The sequence below is a fragment of the Cynara cardunculus genome, assembly GCF_001531365.2.
Source record: "Cynara cardunculus var. scolymus isolate 2C chromosome LG 2, CcrdV1, whole genome shotgun sequence".
In the NCBI taxonomy this organism is placed as follows: domain Eukaryota; kingdom Viridiplantae; phylum Streptophyta; class Magnoliopsida; order Asterales; family Asteraceae; genus Cynara; species Cynara cardunculus.
The window spans coordinates 59242151-59261084 of NC_037529.1; the positions used below are offsets into that span (position 1 = coordinate 59242151).

The 18934-nt window shown below is 34.9% G+C and overlaps 2 protein-coding genes across 3 annotated transcripts; one reads left to right on the top strand and one right to left on the bottom strand.

Moving 5' to 3' along the window:
* Window positions 1-4983: 4983 nt before the first annotated feature.
* LOC112506585 (probable protein phosphatase 2C 34) lies at window positions 4984-7354 on the top strand. The gene is made up of 6 exons (XM_025110736.1): window positions 4984-5088; window positions 5571-5825; window positions 5944-6252; window positions 6423-6540; window positions 6616-6839; window positions 7116-7354. Exons 2-6 carry the CDS (start codon window positions 5580-5582, stop codon window positions 7323-7325), a joined length of 1107 nt encoding a protein of 368 aa, XP_024966504.1. The 5' UTR covers window positions 4984-5088; window positions 5571-5579; the 3' UTR covers window positions 7326-7354.
* LOC112506586 lies at window positions 7231-9691 on the bottom strand. 2 transcript variants are annotated; one of them, XM_025110738.1, is made up of 8 exons: window positions 9339-9691; window positions 9191-9261; window positions 8941-8980; window positions 8719-8851; window positions 8232-8303; window positions 7992-8072; window positions 7638-7699; window positions 7231-7545 (listed from the first exon to the last, which is right to left on the bottom strand). In XM_025110738.1, exons 2-8 carry the CDS (start codon window positions 9225-9227, stop codon window positions 7482-7484), a joined length of 489 nt encoding a protein of 162 aa, XP_024966506.1. In that variant the 5' UTR covers window positions 9228-9261; window positions 9339-9691; the 3' UTR covers window positions 7231-7481. The 2 variants fall into 2 exon arrangements, with proteins under 2 accessions (XP_024966506.1, XP_024966505.1); XM_025110737.1 differs by having other exon boundaries at window positions 9195-9261; window positions 9339-9685.
* Window positions 9692-18934: the final 9243 nt, after the last annotated feature.

Here is an 18934-nt window from a genome sequence, read left to right on the forward strand (position 1 = left end):
TTATTAGCAAACTAACATGAAAAAAAGTTATGAATCTACCTAATTGTTAATGATTTGTGAATTCAAGTTTATATGTAATTATGTATGACGTGAGACATAGGTATTTGAGGTAGAGGGTGTACATTTCCCCACAGTATTGTCCGGACGTGATAGGAAAAGAATTGGTTTTAAAGATGCATCTAACTTTAACTGATGTGTGTTTCTTTCAGTTAAGAAAAAATGAGTATAACTTATTGATAGTGTTGTTACAGGTTAAAAGTTCAAATCTTTTAACGTTATTTTAATAAAACTACATTTTCTAGAATTAATTTTTTTTTAATTATCTTAGTTACTTTGCGTCCTCGCTCAACTTTTTTGAGTTCGCCTTTTATGACATGTTTTAAAAAGTGATATAGTGAGCGTAAATTGCACCTAAATGTAATCAATTTTGCCTGGTTCAACATAAAAAGATATTGTTTTTCAGAATCAAAATGAAACCGATTTTGTTTTTGTTCACATTTGAAGAACATGAATTTGGTAATGACATTTTTAAATAAGAATATTATATGTTGAACTACTAAAACATAAATAAAAAATAAGAGTCTGTTTGGTTTGGATGATTGTTATTGAGGGATTCAGATTTCATGGAGCGATTTGGATTTGGATTGGAATGGATTTGGAATCCTTTTATGTGGTTTGTAGGATTTGTAATGGGTTTGAATTCTATTCTTTTATAAATCATGTTTTATTTGTAGGGTTTGGAATGGATGTAATTTTTTTGTTTAACAAATCCTCCAAAATCCTGCAAGTTTCCGCTGTCGAAGCCGGCCTTGCAATTCAATACCTGCCCCCAAAAAATCCATCAATCCAATGTCACTATGAGATTCCCGAAAAAATCAAATCTATCTTCCACCCTCATATTCAATCTCTGCCATGGTGCTTTTAGTCTCTGCCATGGCGTCTCTTACACCCCGGGTCCTATCAAAGCTCTTCCAAAACCTAGACAACCTCACTGCCAAAGTCGTTGGGGACCACTGATCTCCTCTCCTTCAGGTCATTGACATTGTACCACAAGATGATTTGTGATAGGAGAAACAAGGAGTTGATTCACTCCACCTACGTCTTTGTGCTAAAGGTTGACGTTGATTTGATTATCAGTGATAAGATCCAATCGAGTCAGTTCGTCCATGTGACCCACCTCAATTCAGGCTCACCTTTTCCGGTTCTTCGTGGTGTCAAGCCGATTCCAAAACGGCAGTCGTGCGTCAGTGACCCGAAGGACTTGATCTCGAGTGATTCATTGTTGATTCGGGGGAACAATCAGGTTGATTTCTCTACAAGGGGTTGTGCAGATGGCGGTGGAGGGCAGCAGTGCAGACAATGGAGGAGGGGGATCGGTGATTCATTTTTTTCACTTTTTTCAGAGGGTGGGAAAGAAAAAGTGGGGCAACTAAATTTAGGCAAGGAAGAAGAAGTGCTTTATGAAATCTTTCAGGAAAACTCATTTTAAAGGATTTTCAAATCCATCATCTGCAGGATTTTAAAGAAATCCTAGGATATTAAATCCGGCAATCTTGTAAACCAAACACGAGATTAAAATGGATTTGGCCCCCAATTCCTTTTCATTCCTGCAAATAGCCTCTAAGTAAATTACATCGTTGGTCCTTGGGGTTTGCTCAAAATTTGGATACAATCCCTATTTCAAAATATGTACTCTCATTGTTCTCGTGCTTTGTATTTCGTTTCCGGTTGGTCCCTATCTCTAATGGAATTAACTATTAATCCATTAACTCGGGGGCATTGTTGTCAAATTTCCCCTCTTTTTGTCTTTTTCCTATTAAACTAATAATAATAACATTTATTTGTTTATTTACATTTTTATATAAATTTTATGTATTGTATATTATACATATATACCCACACTACACATAAATAGTGGGCGACACAAGCTCTCAGAAAGAGCACCACCATCACCTACAGTCTGGAAAGACCACCACTTCTATCCCGCTAGAGAAATCACCCCCTCCATCACATCTCCGTAGAACTCGATTCATCCCCTCCCTCTTCGTTTTCATCCATAAATCGGACCTCCCCTCCGTTTTCATCTCTAAATGAAACCCGCACCCCCTTCGTCTTCATCTCTAAATAAAGCCCCCTACCGTTTGATTGAACCCCTTCCCTACATCTAACCCCCATTTTTATGTGTAACAAAAATCTAACGCCCTTCCTAAAATCGGCTTTGATTTTGATGTTGGTGGTACTCTGGTTAGTTTAATTTGGATTTTGATTTTAGTTATGATATATGGATTGGGTTGTTGACGTTCGGGTTTAATTTGTCTTTTTAGGATTTAATTTGTTTTTTATTTATGAATTGGGTTTTGATTTATGTTTATAACATGTGGATTAATTGTTTTGAATTGATTTTGGTTTTGCTAATTTGGTGTATGGATTGGTTTTATTATGGTCGTGATGCTGCCGAAGATAGAGTATTCCGAGAGAAGAAAAGAGGCCGTTGGAGAAAGGGTATACCGAGGGGGACTTTTATTTTGGGCAGGGGACAGAAAGAAGGGTTGGAGACATGTGGCGTTGTTTTAGTGGATGATTTGAGGTTCTTTTAGTTTTACAAAAAAAAAGTTAAAGAAAATGTAAAAAGACAAAAATATCCTTGAATTAACAGATTTAGAGTCAAGTCCGTCAAAGACATGACCCAACTCAATACATAATGCAAAGCATTGGAATGCTAATTGCACTTATTTCTAAATAAGAACCACATCCAGATTTTAAACAAACCACAAACATCAACAATATAATTTACTTTAAAATATTAAAATATATTTTATTTAAATATAAAACTATAATTTTATCACGTTATCAAATGGTCCAAACTCCATGAAATTGAAAAGAACTAGAATTAAGTTGACTTAAAAAATGACACGTTTACAACAAATGGATTCCAAAAAATGGAAATATGAATTTACGAAAATATGTCACACGGAAGGAACATTCTCGTGTCATTTTCCAGTGCGCCGACCCACATGTGACTTATATGTTGATGCTGACGTGTCCTAATCCATCACCATTCGATTCCAATATCCCGTGTTCCGGACCCCGACTATTTCCCTTCATGCCAAGACACCGACATTGCTCCTCATAATTCCGCCACCAAACTTTGACCATAAGTCCAAATCTATAAAAGATTTTGTTTACATCAAGATCTAATATTTCATAATTAATTAAATTAAATGTACATCAAAAACTAGAAAAAACAGGTTTCAATATTGGTTCAGACGAATAGTCGTATGAGAAGGAAAGTAAAGATTAAAAACGTGAGAAGAGATTTGTACGATTGCATCATTGATCATCTTTAATCTCAAACTCACTCATGAATCACACTTGATGCGATGATTGATCCAGTACATCTTTTTCTAATGTACATTCAAGAGTGAATATTTCTTCTTATACTTCTCACTCTAACTTTCATTATCACCATAACTCAACCAAACTAATTGGTATATAAAAGAATTCATAAGTAGAAATACACTGATAAATATTTTTGTTATTCTAAATTTATTTAAACGTATTTCATATGTAATTTTATAATTTCAAAAATATTTTTGTTATTGTAATTTGTAAGATTCTTAATACAACATTTGATCTGATTGATCTATAGTTTTAGTATAACATAAAATATATGTTGGTGTTATTAACATTTTAAAAAATAATTAAATATATTTGAAATAAACTAATTAGAAATTAAAAATGGAAATAAATCTAATTTTGAATGAAATTAATGTTTGGGATTGCTTATAAAAACAATTTATTAACCACAAAGGTGGTGGCTGATTAGTTTGAGCTTAACTCCAAAGGTCAAAAGTACCTAGAGGTCCCAGGTTCAAATCCAAGGAGGAATAAAAATCCCCTTGTGGCCTCAGAGGTTCAAATGCGGTGACTCCAGGCTATCTGCAAAGTAGGTGGTCGCCTTGGGATTAGTCGGCTCGCATAGTGGATTGGATATGCAGTTTAATAAAAAAAATTATTGACTTATTCCTGTATGACACCGGTAATAACCACTTTTGAGTGTTTGGATAAACAACTTATACCGGTAACAAACCGTTAATAAGAAGTTCTTGAAAAAGTTAAATCATTCTAACTTATAATAAGTTGATGGGAAAATTGCATCAAAATGAAACCAACTTTCACCTGATTCCTATTTTGGGGAACCAACTTTCAAAATCGTCATTTAGAGGTCTCTATCAAACTTTTTGTTTATTTAAGAGTCTGGTTGATCTGTTGAACATGTAACATGTAATTTAAGAGTCTCTATCAAACTTTTGGTTTGATTTACCAAATTTGATTTAAACTTTAATATTGATACAGATTGGTTAGTATAAAAATCTTGAATGTGATATTTAAGAATTATTTTTTATTGCATCAATTAATTTTTTTATTAAATTGATTTTTTTATTGCATTAGTAAAAAAAATAATTTTTATTGTGATAATTTGGATTTTTTTAAAAAAATTTTCAATTTGATATCTGAATTTAAAAAAGAACGAGATTTGAAATGAAAAATAGATTTTTTTGCATTAATTTTTGAAAAAAAACGAATTTTAGTTACTAATCTATAATTATTTTGCAAGTTGGTTTTCCAAAATAGAAATTAAGTGCAAGTTCGTTTCCTAAAATTACGATTTTGAAAGTTGGTTCTTCAAAATAGATCCAGATAAAAATTGGTTCTATTTTAATGCAATTCTTTCCAAATTGATAAACACTTTTGTAAGGGTGAAAGTAGATATTTTGTGTTCATCGCATGCAAAGATGAAACGGATAGTTACTGTTGGAAAAGGTAGATACTCTTTCGATTTTACAAACAATCCACTTATTATGGCCTGCCCCACACACACACACACATACATACACTCTGTTATATGTATTTGTATTTTTGTATATCTATTTGCAGACACCTCCATCATCTTTTCCTTTTGTGGGTTCCTCCCTCCACTAAAATATCTAAAAACCACAAACAACTTAACCCATATGATCAATCGCATCCATTTTCACTCTCACCGGACTTCTTCTCATTTTCCGGCGACTCTCCGATCAAAACAAGGTCTTAATTTCTCATGCCATTTTTCTTCTCTAACTTCATGCTTTCTTAAGCATAAATCTCTGTTGGGTTCAGAATAGAAACGAATATTGTGGCTTAGTTCTACTGACAGTTTCTGAAGAAATCCATGTGGGATGTTGAATATTCTCCGACGATGTCTTTTTAAATATATATATATATATATATATATATATGTATTTAATTCTTATAAAGATAATGGAAGCTTTTTCGTTAATGGGGTCATCCATGGTTGGATTTAGGTTTTTCTAGATTCGGTATAAAGAAAGTTTGGCTTTTCATGTTAAGGTTTATAGGTTTGATTCATGTTCAGTCTGACAATTATTTTGAGTAATCAAACAAAACCAGAGCACATGGCTTATTGCGATTCCATGTGAGACTTAAAACTTGTATGATATCTGATATATTTTCTTTATATTGCTGAATCATTAAGATCCATCTTTTTTTTTTTGTGAATTTTGAAACAGGATTGAATTATGGGGCGTTTTTCGTCTATGTTTGATGGGTTAGCGAGAACCTTTTCGAGTGGCAAGAGAGGAGAGAGTTCTGGGCAATGTGGTGGAAAGGAAGCTGCAGAAGCCATTGCAAAAGATGCAAAGAAGAACGAGATGATCTTAAGATCTTCGGGTACAATCAATGTGAACGGATCCAATAATTTCGCTTCTGTTTGCTCCAAAAGAGGTGAAAAGGGGGTGAATCAAGATTGTTGCATCGTATGGGAGGTATATATTCATCTGTGAATCTGGTTTTTGGAGGTTTTTTCATATGACGTTTTATGTGTCTCAATATTCATCTATGAATCTTATGTAAATTTGGTTTTTTTTATGTGGATTATTGTAGGAATTTGGGTGCCAAGAAGATATGATGTTTTGTGGGGTTTTTGATGGTCATGGTCCCTGGGGACATTATGTTGCCAAGAGAGTTTGTGACTCGATGCCATCATCGTTGCTCTGTAATTGGCAAGAGATGCTAGTCGAAGGTTCGTTTGATCCTGATGTCGACTTGCAGTCTGATAAAAAGCTTGATAGATTCCATCTATGGCAACATTCTTTCGAAAAGGCTTGTGCTGATGTTGACCAGGATCTAGAGCAATGCCGCAAATTTGATTCCGTTTATAGTGGAACCACCGCTTTGACAGCAGTTAGACAGGTAATTCAAGATCTTTTACTATAAATATTTTGAGAACGGTAAGAACTAACTATTCGTAATGAATATCATGATATTCATTGTGAATATTCATGAATATTTGGTTTCTACGTTCTCAAAATATTTATAACTTCCCCTCCAAGACCTTTGAAGGCAAAGTTACTATTTTGCAGGGTGACCATTTGGTCGTAGCGAATGTTGGAGATTCTCGTGCTGTACTGGCTACGACTACTAATGATGGCTACTTGGTACCCGTACAACTTACCATCGATTTTAAGCCAAATCTACCTCGTGAGTAGCTCTCAGGTTGTACTTTGTTATTCGAGTTTTGTGGGTGTCAATTGAATAAACCGATTTTTTGCGCAGAGGAGGCTGAACGGATAGTGGAGTGTAATGGGCGAGTTTTCAGCTTAGAGGACGAGCCTGGCCTGCACCGGATGTGGTTGCCATACGAGGACTCGCCAGGTCTGGCTATGTCAAGAGCCTTCGGCGATTACTGCATAAAGAATTTTGGGCTCATATCTGTTCCTGAAGTCGTACAAAGACATATAACCACCAGAGACCAATTTATCGTGCTCGCTTCAGATGGGGTATGTTGAGTAGTGCAAATACCTAAGGGAAAAACTTGCAGTTAAGCTAGCTGTTAGCCGATAAGCTAGTCATGTGGTAAAACTAGCTCATAATATAGGATAACGGTTTACAAGGGGCGTAACAGAAAAAAGGTAGAACACATCCCTTGGAGCTTGTAGAAATGCTAATTCAAATAGCGTTTAGAAAAGCTAGCTAACCGGTTTAAAGTTGTCAACATGGTCGAAGTTGTTAATTTTGTACGACATGGAATTACAGTGACATTTGTTTTTTTTTAGGTGTGGGATGTCGTTTCAAATGAAGAAGCCGTGGAGATAGTGTCATCGGCAGCTGACAAGGCCAAATCGGCTAAACGACTGGTGGACTATGCAATCCGAGCATGGAAACACAAGCGGAAAGGAATCGCAACAGATGATATTTCAGCTATTTGCATCTTCTTTCATAATAACAATGCTCAGCCAATTCATCATGTAGCTACTCCAAAATAAAGCCTAACAAAATCTTTAAGGTTGTTTACATCTTACTTTTCAGAAATAATTACGTATTTTGCTCGAGATTAGGGACAACTTTCGGATCTATAAGAATTCCCAACCGTTCTCAAAGGTCAAACTCGATGTAAGATAGCATTTGAGGATTGAGCCACGTTACAACTCCCATTTTCGACATGCGCAATGAACCTTGGCCAGGGAAGCCATATAATCATCAGACCTGCAATATTAAGCACAACAAACAGATGATGAATTATGGGATCAGCCACCTTAAATTTGAATTTGTACAGAATATTGTCCATGAGCACAGACCTTAGTCCATAAGGCGATTGACATGAAGCGACCAAGTGTACTTTGGCCTTGTCTGCTTCATTCTGCATTCAGCAATCATAATTTTTAAAGCAAACTCTAATATGAAATATTTGAAATCCCGTTACACTACTCTTGAAAATTGCGTTTGGTATGCAGACCAAACGAAAAAAGAGTGAAGCATGCAAGTGAAAGAATTCTGGAAGATTTTAGGTCTTGTCATGACCCAGTTTAATTTCTTGTCAAACATGGGACAACAAATTTCATGTGCTACGTACCAAACGCGACCTAAAAAAAGGATTCAAAGCTAGCTGACATGGAACTGCTAACAATCAAGAATATAGTTTGCATGCAGACCTGAGATTCATAATAAAGACCGGCATATAGCGAAGCATAAAAATACTCGCTTGCTCGTCCTTCAGAAAACACAGCGACAAGCTGTCCACAGAAACCAGTTTAAAGCCATTAAAGTTCATATGAAACCAAGGGCACAAATCAACACTTGTAATGATCGGTATCAAACAATTCCAGTACAAGAAACCGAGCTAAAACAGGACGAAAGATGTGATTTTAATTGGCTCGAAGCAACGCACGTACCTTTTCAGGGTCACCACCATCTTTGAACATGTTATAAGCTTCTCTCATTACAGGTCTAGGATCTCTTCCAACCTAACAAGTAAGGCAAGTGAATGAGCCTGTTGTACGGATATTTGACTAAGGGTTTGTTTTTTTTCCTTCCATTAAGCCTTGTATGAGTTAAGTTGTTTGTCTGAATAAATTTGTGTCTGAGGCATGGCAGACATGGCAGACCAATGGGTTTGAGGGAGGCAATGAGAGAAGGTTGGATAATTTCTAGGGCATTTCAGTTATTAGTTTGTTTGAGGTGGCTTAATCGGGACAAATGAAGGGTCCTGGTTTATTCCATATAGCCATTTTGGCTTAACGATTAAGCTGTAAAAGACTCACGTATGGCTGAGTGAATAAGCCACCCAGAAACAACTGTTCTACTTTAGAGTAGGATTTAATGTGTTTGGTTTTGCTAAGAGAAGTTATAATTTACACACAGATATTATCATCTATAGACCTCAAGAAATCGTTTTCTTGCTTCAGTAGCTCCATATAGTTGAGCTTCACAAAGGAAACACCAAATCGACTCCTCAGTGTCGTTCGGATTTTGTGCTACATCTATCCGGAATTGCTCGGCACCTTCTTCAAACCTGCCCACATTGGTCACCTCCATTTTAATCATCGTGGATAACAATACATAGACCATCCTGATAAAAATGAGATAGTTTTGAGAATAAACCTATCAAGGTAATATAGTGAGAGCCCTCTCTGCCAAAGATCTGTTCACACAAAACCAAAAACCAATGGTCAATCACAGTTAATTGCTGCCATTAATGTCACAAAGGCCATGGTTGTATTTGGCCATCGACAATAATGAACAAATTCCAGAAGAAAACCCCTAGGGCAATTAGATTCTATACAACTACTAAACAAGAATGAATCAGATCTCAAATTCGGAAGGCAATTGGTGTTAAATCAAAGGGACTCACTCACATGCCTTTTGACGAGAATCAAGTTTGATTGCATTATCGAACTCTGCTACAGACCCAGATACATCGCCCTTGATTACAACAACGGATTGGTTTAGAAAACAACAGAAACTGAAGCAGGAATCAAATTTTGGAAATGTGGAAAAACCTGACGAAAGAGGACCATTCCTCGTCGAATAGCTATGAGGGCTTCACGAGATGAACCGCCTCCTCCTGTAACAGCGTCCCAGATTCCAGAAACTGAAGTTGAAAGTTTAGGATCTCGTGGTAAATTGTGTGTTGTTGAGATGGTAAACAAGTGTGAAGCATGAGGGTTTTTTGGAAAAGTTGAAGTAGAGAAAAAGGGAGATGAAGATGAGTAGTGAAAATTAGGGTTGGATGTATTGGAGATCATCCTCCATGATACCGCCATTGATGAAATTTTGGTGGTAGAGACAGAGAGAGGAGATAAGAGGAGGATAATTTGACGGGTGAGGATGGAGGAATAGAGCGCCAAAGCACAATCACCATCTTCACCTTTGTTTATTTTTATTTTCGAAAATCAATTAACAAAAATTATTTTTATTTATATTTTCGAAAATCAATTAACAAAATTTATGTTAAAGTTTAAAAAAATTATTGTTCTATGTATGTTTATTTATATTAAATTTAGGTTAAATTATATATTTAAAAGTATAAAAACTAAGGTCTATTATATACACATATGTTTATATCAAAATCATATTAAGTTATAAATTAAAAATATAAAAAATAATTTTTGCTATATGCACGTACTAGTAAGCAGGTGTGTATTTAACCTATGTGAATGAATCATGTGAGAAGGAAAATTAAGTTGAAAACTATAAGAACAGATCTGAACCCTTGATTACATCTAATCTCAAATTCACTTATGAGTTGCGTTTGTGCATCTCATCTTAATATGCATCAAATGGTCGAGATTAGTTCTTACGTTTTTCATTTAACTTTCTTTTTCACTGAAACCCAGCCCATTTAACCTATTCCTTAAAAAAATTGTAATATTCTAAGATTCTGATTACACAATGATCTTTAATCATCTCTAAGGGGTTGTTTGTTTAACTCTTAATAGTTCCATTAATAGACAACTTGTGAATCGTTAAGAGGTGTGTTGGGTTCAAGATTGTGCGTTAAAGTTGTATTCAAGTTCTCCCTTTATATTGTTTTGTAATAGTTAGTCTTTACTGTTTTCCTTAGTATAAATAGTAATTAGCTTTCTAATTGTCATTAGTTCAGTGATTAATCAGATTAGAGTTCTAATCAATTCTGTACTTTTCTCTCAAAGAAATCTATTCAAGATTTGGTGAAAATCTCTATCTACTCTTGTTCTTGATCTAGATCTTGAAGATTGAATTCTGATTTTGTATGATTTGAACATTTCAATTTTATCAGAGCTATCTGCAGCAATTTGTTTAGAGGATCAACCAAAATTATCTAGGAATTTGCACTAATTTTAGAGGATTTAACGAACTATTCATACCTGTTCTTCAATTGTTTTTAGAGTTCTTCGTCCAGATTGCATATTTTTGACTTGAATCGCATCATTTTTTATTGTTATTTGATATTTGTACTACTGAATTCGCAATTTCAATCTAAACAACTTTGATTCATATCAATTTTGATTTTAAACAAGTTTTGTATCATTTTTGATTGATTTTTGAGTTTACGAAATCTGTTTCTGTTCTTAAAAACTCATATTTTTGCAGGTTTTGATCCATTTTTTGGTGAAAAAATGTTAAAATTGTGTTTTTACTTGAATTCTAATCCGTATAACTCTTGATCGGTTTAGTGTTAATCGCTTAAAGCTTGTACGATTTAAGACTTATCTGTGAATTGATTGTTTGTGCGATTTAAATTAAACCGGGTAAGACTTGATCGATTTATAGGTAAATCGTTTGTTACTTGTTCGATTTAGTGACCGATTTAGCTTAATCCGTTTGGTAAATCGTTGATTCGTTGTACGATTTGTTGGTAATCCGGTTGCTTCTTAAGCGATTTAGTGAGCGATTTAGTTGATCCTTTGTGCGATTTAGTCTACTCATTGTGCGATTTATTGAAAATCCGGTTGTTATATGCGCGATTTATTTGAGTGATTTAATCCTCTGTTGTATGCAATTTAATTGATCGTACTTTGACTTTGTGAACAGATTGTTGAACGAACTTTGACTTTCTTTTGTGAGCGGTTTAATATCTTTGATTTGAATTGTTTGACTATTTGAGCGGATTTGTACGTATATTGACTTGTTGACTTATTGACTTTTTACGTCCGTATTCATTTTTGTGAATTTAACTAAGTGTTTGAATAGTCCGTATTGAGATTTCTTATTTGTGTGATTTGACTAAGTGTTTGAATTCACCGGATTTCTCATCCGGATTTGTTACTTGTGCGATTTCAATTCTCTTTGTTGTCCGGATATCTAATCCAGATAACTTGGTTTGATTAGAAAATTCTTGACTATCTCTTTTGTTTGGACTTCTAATCCGGATAAGCTTGACCGGATTTCTAATCCAGATAAGCTTGACCGGATTTCTAATGTGTGTTTATTTTTTCTAAGTCTTGAATGTATGCAAATCCTTGTGTGCGATTTAATAGATATATTTTTTGAATCCTAATCCTTTAATTCAAATTTTGAACTGCAGTTGATCATATATCATACTTATCTGAGAAAATGAGTTCAAGAGAGGCAATGGCTATTGATACTGACACCAAGCCACCTGTACTGTTTAGAGGAGACTATAACCAATGGAGGGATAGATTCCTCAACTTCATTGAGAGAATGAAAGAAGGTGATCTGATAATGGAATCTTTGATGGAAGGTCCTGCTATATTTTACAGAGAGACACCTACTGTTCCTAAAGAAGGCAGACCTGCGCAAAGAGTCATTAAAGAGAAATTCAGATACACTGCGGAAGAGAAGGAGAGAGCCCATGCTGATGTGTTATGCAAGTCCTACATGATGCAAGCACTGACCAACGATATTTACACAAGCATTGATAGCCATAAATCTTCTGGTCACAGCATGTGGGTTCAAATTGAAAAGATGATGATGGGTTCCAAGTCGGAACTCAGTTAAAAATCACTAACTGTATATCTGCTTATGAAGAGTTCAAGGCTAAAGATGGAGAGAGCCTTGATGATGTTTATGACAGGCTTACTAGACTGCTTAATGAGCTTACCAAGAACAGAATCTCTAAAACTGTCATAGAGATAAATGTTAAATTTCTTATCAACCTACAACCAGAGTGGAAACCTTATGCTAACCATATCAGATTTAACAAATCTTTATTTGATATCGACATACATGAGGTTTATGAAACTCTTAAGCAGAACGAGGAAGAAGTTTTGGAGGTCCAAGATTCTAAGAAGAAGAAGGAAAAGGAAGTTGCTGATCCTTTAGCCTTTGTATCTGAAAAGAAAGGGAAAAGCAGATCTGGGAAGCAAGTGAAGGAGATAAGCCAATCAAGTGAATCGGCAAGTAAAGGAAGCGACAAATCTGATTCTGACTCTGAAATGATTGAAATCAAACATGCCATGGCGATGCTAACGAAGGCATTCCAAAAGAAGTTTAAGAAAAGACCGCACTCAAACAATCAGAGATTTTCTTCCGGCTCAAAATAAAAATTTAAAGATAAATTCGGTGAGAAGAAGAAATATGAAGAGAAAAGATTTAAGAAGAAATATGAAAAGAAGCCGGAAGAGAAGAAGAAATTTGTCAAAGGCGTAGCTGATGAGCATACAAAGTGCTACAACTGTGGCAAGCCAGGCCACTTCGCTGTTAACTGCAGAAAGCCGATAACGAGAAATACCAACTATTACAAGAACAAATTTCTTCTCTCAAAACAAAGAGATACGGGTAAAGCTTTGATGGCAGAAGACGATCATTGGTTAAACTTAACCGATGAGGAGGAAGAATAAGAAGCTGTGGCACACATATGCTTGATGGCGAGAACTGAAAGTGGTTCTTCAGATGAAGGAGAAGAACAAAATGCTGAAATGGAAGAAGAGGTATTGAAGAATTCATGCATTAATCAAATGCATAAGATGATGCTTAAACTTCAATCTTTTCAGCATGAACTAAAAACAGAAAAATTGCGTTCAAATCAATTTCAAAAAGAATTACAAACACAAAAAGAGAAATACATCAAATTATTTGATGAAAATGCTGGAAATTTGAATTGGGCAAAATCTTTATTTTCTGAATCTAAAATATCTAATGAAAAATCCAATGTCTTAAAAACCGAGCTATCTGATTCCAAGGAACGATATAAATCGTTAGAATTAGTAAATGAAGAACTGATTGTTAAAATAAGTAAGCTTGATTTACAAATAATTCAATTAAATGAAAAACTGAAAGCTAAGGAAGAAGTTTTATATAAGAGAGGGCAAACTGATCAAACAATTTTTCTGAACAAACCCTCTGAAACAAGATTCTTTAACCCTCGGGAAGGGTTGGGGTACGAAAATCCAAAATTTTTAGGAAAAACTTTATATTATACCCCGACTTTATAAATTTGAATATCTTGATTGCGGACCCGAGCTTTCAATTAAATTTACAAAATCTTCTGATGAGGTAGAACAACAAGAAGATTTTAACCATCAAAGAAAATACAAAATGCAGGTTCCGTTTGATTATAAAAACTTAAATGATAGCTACAAAAATCAAGACTCTGTACTTTCAACTGATTATTTTTACAGCTATTCTAAAGCAAAGCTTGAATCTAAACCCGCTGAACCAAAGCTTTATACTCCTACCTTAATTTTAGAAAAACAAGTGGTTCAGTTGGAAAAGATTTTAATGAAGAACGACTTTCATTTAATCAACAAAAGCAAGAATTTTTAAATAAAATTGAGGTTTTACAAAATTCTAAAGTTAAAACGGAACAAGTTGAGTCTGAGTATTTCTCGTGCAATAAATCTTCAAGTGAAGCTTCTGATTCAGAAGAAATAAATATTTTAAATGAAGAAATTAATTTTTCAGAAATCTTGAATTCAAAAAATTATTTGGACAATGAGATTGATCAGTTCGACTTTTCTAAGGAACTACCCAGTCATGAAAATTTCCTTGTTAAAAATGAAATGACTGAGGACTCTGACGTAGCCTCAGATTTAGAAAAGAATTTTAATGAAAAACTTGTTTCCGAGAATTGATATTATAAAAAGATTAAAACTAAAAAGAATTCGAGGAAACACAAGAAGCTTACTAATAAGAAAAATAAACATAAAGTTCATCATTCATTTAAAGCTGATGATTTTAATTTTTCTTGTTTCAGATAACACGTTGAAGTTTAAGAAGGTTTGGAGGGTAAAAGAAGAAGAAAAATATTCAACTCGATAGAAGAAGAATAATTTTACCAAGTCTGTATTAAATGATTCGACATTGAATAATTCTGTAAAAAGATATCCAGTAGATAAATTGTTTGATATTAGAAATGGTAAAAATAATTGTTCTCCGTGTGGATTGAATGAGTTACTTAAGTCTTTTACTTCTTTTAAGCCTTATAATTTCATGCATTCTGCTTTAACTGCTTTATCTAAGAAATTTCATTTTAAAGAACGTTGGTTTGGTACATACAGTATACCACCAACAAGATATGAGCTTAAAGGACCCAAACTAAAATGGGTACCAAAACCCAATTGATTCACTTTTGCAGGTTAACCGGCATGTGTGGTTTTTAGACTCCGGATGTTTTAAGCACATGACTGGTAGAAAAGATTTATTATCTAACTATGTTGAATCTTTTGGAGGTACGGTAAGATTCGGAAACGATCAATACGAGCCTATCCTTGGATATGGTGACGTAATTTCTGGGAATTTAATGATAAAGAAAGTATCGTATGTCGAAGGACTTGGACATAATCTTTTCAGCATAGGTCAATTTTGTGATAAGTTTGTTTTAAAGCTAACCAGTGCAGCATCCGTACTACTAATGGTAAGAAGCTTCTAGCTGGAATCAGAAGATCAAACCTCTACACAATTGACCTATCCAACACACAAGTAGATATTGACGTCTGCTTGATATCCAAGGCATCCTTGAAACAGAATCTGCTATGGCATCGGCGTCTTTCTCATTTAAACTTCAAATATCTAAACAAGTTGGTTTGTGACAACTTGGTTAAAGGCATCCCAGACCTAAAGTTTCATAAAGATCATCTATGCAGTGCATGTGAGATAAGCAAGCTGAAGAAAGCTTCACATAAGTTGAAGACAGAGTTCAACACTGAACGTCCTCTACATTTACTCCATATGGATCTCTGTGGTCCTATGCGAATCCAAAGCATTAACGGAAAGAAGTATATGTTGGTCATAGTCGACGACTACTCGAGATATACCTGGGTTCATTTCTAAGATCAAAGGATGAAGCGGCCGAGACAATTATCTCTTTCTTGAAGACAGTTCAAAATAATCTGCAACTGTCAGTTTAGAAAATTAGAACTGACAACGGAACCGAGATCAAGAATAATACACTCGGCTCATTCCTCGAATCCATCGGTATCACACATACGTTCTCGGCAGTCCGGACACCACAACAGAATGGTGTCGTTGAGCATAAAAACAGAACGTTGGTGGAAGCGGCGCGTACACTTCTTACCTGTTCAAAGCTTCCACTATTCTTATGGACTGAAGAAGTGGCGACTGCTTGTTTTACCCAGAACCGATCTCTCGTTCACAAAAGGTTTAGTAAAACTCCGTATGAAATAATCAACAAAAGAATACCTAATATCAAAATCTTTCGAGTTTTTGGTTGCAGGTGTTCTATTCTAAATGATAAAGAGGACAGAGGGAAGTTCGCTGCAAAAGCTGATGAAGTTGTCTTCGTAGGCTATTCCAAAACATCTGCTGCATATAGGGTCTACAACAAAATAACTAAAGTCATCAATGAAAGCGTGAACGTGTCTTTTGATGAAGTCATTGATGTGGCTTCTGAATAATTCAGTTCAGGACCCGGGCTGATAATTAATACTACGCGGAAAGCTGATAAACCTGAGTCTTCAAATACTGATAATGCTGATTTAGATTCATTGTTTGAGAACTTTTATGAACAATATTTTGAAAATAAATCTAATCAGTCTAATGATTTGTCTAGGAATACACAAGCTGGACAACAATTATCTGGTCCATCTCCTGATGTTCCAGTAACTGAAACTGAAGAAGAAACTGAAGTAGTTGATGAAGAGATTGAGATGGAAACTCCTGACGGTCTAGTTCAGCGTGAAGAGGGTGTAATTTCTGATGTGCCAAAGGTATCGGTCGTCCAAGATGAAAATACCTTACCTCAGTTAGATATTCAGCCTACTCTAGTTCCAAATATTGAACCTTCACCTGAACCTGTTTCGATAAACTCCCCAAATACTTACACTAATCAAAACTCAGATCAAAGTTCCCATGTTCCCCTACCTCATAGTAAGAAGTGGACCAGGAATCACCCAATACATCAAGTTATTGGTGATCCATCAGCACCTATTTGTACATGGTCTGCTACAGCCAATGAGTGTCTATACTCCACGTTTTTTGAGTAGCATTGAACCAACTAAGGTATCTGAAGCCTTAGCTGATCCGGATTGGATACTCGCGATGCAAGATGAGCTAAACCAGTTTGAAGCATTGAAAGTCTGGAGATTGGTACCTCGTACTAACAATAAGACGATTATCGGTACAAAATGGGTATTCAAGAACAAAAAGGATGAAGACGGCGTTGTTGTCAGAAATAAGGCCCGACTTGTCGCTAAAGGATACAATCAACAAGAAGGCGTTGACTATGACGAAACCTTTGCCCTGGTAGCAAGGATCAAAGCAATACGGATGTTTCTGGCGTACGCTGCACACAAAAACTTCACAGTGTACCAGATGGACGTCAAGACAGCATTCCTGTATGGTCTTCTCAAGGAAGAAGTCTACGTTGCTCAACCGGAAGGTTTTGTGGATCAGTCAAAGCCGGATCACGTTTATATCCTCGACCGAGCTCTTTATGGTCTTAAACAAGCTGCGAGAGCCTGGTATGACATCTTATCAGAATTTCTTGTAAAGTCAGGCTTCTCAAGCTTCTCGAAAGGTAATATTGGCACAACCCTTTTCATTAAAAAGGAAAAATCGGATATTATWTTGATACAAATTTATGTAGACGACATAATATTTGGATCTACGAACCCAAAATACTGCAAAAACTTTTCTGCCTTAATGGTTTCGCGTTTTAAAATGAGCATGATGGGTGAGATGAACTTCTTTTTAGGTCTTCAAGTAAAACAATTATCTTCGGGTATCTTTATCTGTCAAACGAAATATATTTTTGATATCCTGAAGAAATTTAATTTAGAAAATTGTTCATCTATAAAAACACCTATGGCTCATGGAACGAAAATACATGCTGATCCGTCTGGAAAAGCTGTAGATCAGAAAACATACAGAGGCATGATTGGTTCTTTAATGTATTTGACGTATTGTAGACCTGATATTATGTTTTCAACACATTTTTGTGCGAGATATCAGGCTAATCCAAAGGAGTCCCATTTAAGTGCCGTTAAACGCATTTTTCGTTATCTAAAAGGGACTGCTAATCTTGTACTCTGGTATCCCAAGGGTACTAGTTTTGAACTGACAGCTTACTCAGATGCAGACTATGTAGGCTGTATGTTGGACAGGAAAAGCACTTCGGGACATCTACAATTTTTGGGAGACAAATTAGTCAGCTGAGCGTCAAAGAAACAGGACTGCGTGTCCATATCTATTGCCGAAGCAGAATATGTAGCTGCTGCGAGCTGCTGTTCTCAAGTTTTATGGATGCAGACACAGCTCAGAGACTACGGGTTTTTTTTAACAAAATTCCCATTTACTGTGATTCTAAAAGTGCAATTGCTATTTTCTGTAATCCTGTTCAACACACAAAAACCAAACATATAGATATCCGGTATCATTTTATTAAAGATCATGTAGAAAAATGAACCATTGAACTGTATTTTGTAAATACATAATTTCAATTAGCTGACTTATTTACGAAAGCTTTAGATGAAAAACGCTTTAGCTTTCTCGTATCTAAGTTAGGTATGCTTAATTTGAAAATTTGAATTTTGATTAAAAACAGTTCAATTGATTGAATTGTATTTAATTCAAATTCAATTGGTCAAAATATATGTATTTTTTAATACAAGTCAGTGTTTCATTTTTTATCTGATTTTAAATTCTTTGATCGTGGAAATCTATATTTGAGGGGGAGTGTGGATCTTTATCTGTATTTTATCTTAGTCATATTTTGAGGGGGAGTGATTTTATCTGTATAAACTAACAGGTTTAAATTTTTTCTTACAGGTTTTTAAACATTATCAAATTTTTTGAAAGATGTAGAGTTTAAAAATATAAGTATTTGGCCGATTTAGACTAATCCGGACAACACTTGTCCGATTTATTGCATATTCGGACAAAGTAGTGTCCGATTTAGGCTAATCCGGTCAAAAGGCTATACGATAAATTCTTTTCCGGATAAGATTTGATATGTTTTCCAAGGAGTTGAGCGAATTATTAAATCGCTTGTACATTTTGAGCCGATTTCTAAATCGTTTGTGTTTCAAGTGTTTAAATTGCTCGTTGTAAAACCCATTTTTTTATTAAATATATAAATAATATTACATGGGCCTTTAAATATTTTTTTTATTAAAATTATTTGAAATGTAAAATATTTACGTAATTAATTAAAGATTATAAAGTAGAAATCTTAAATAAATAAATAATAAAAAGA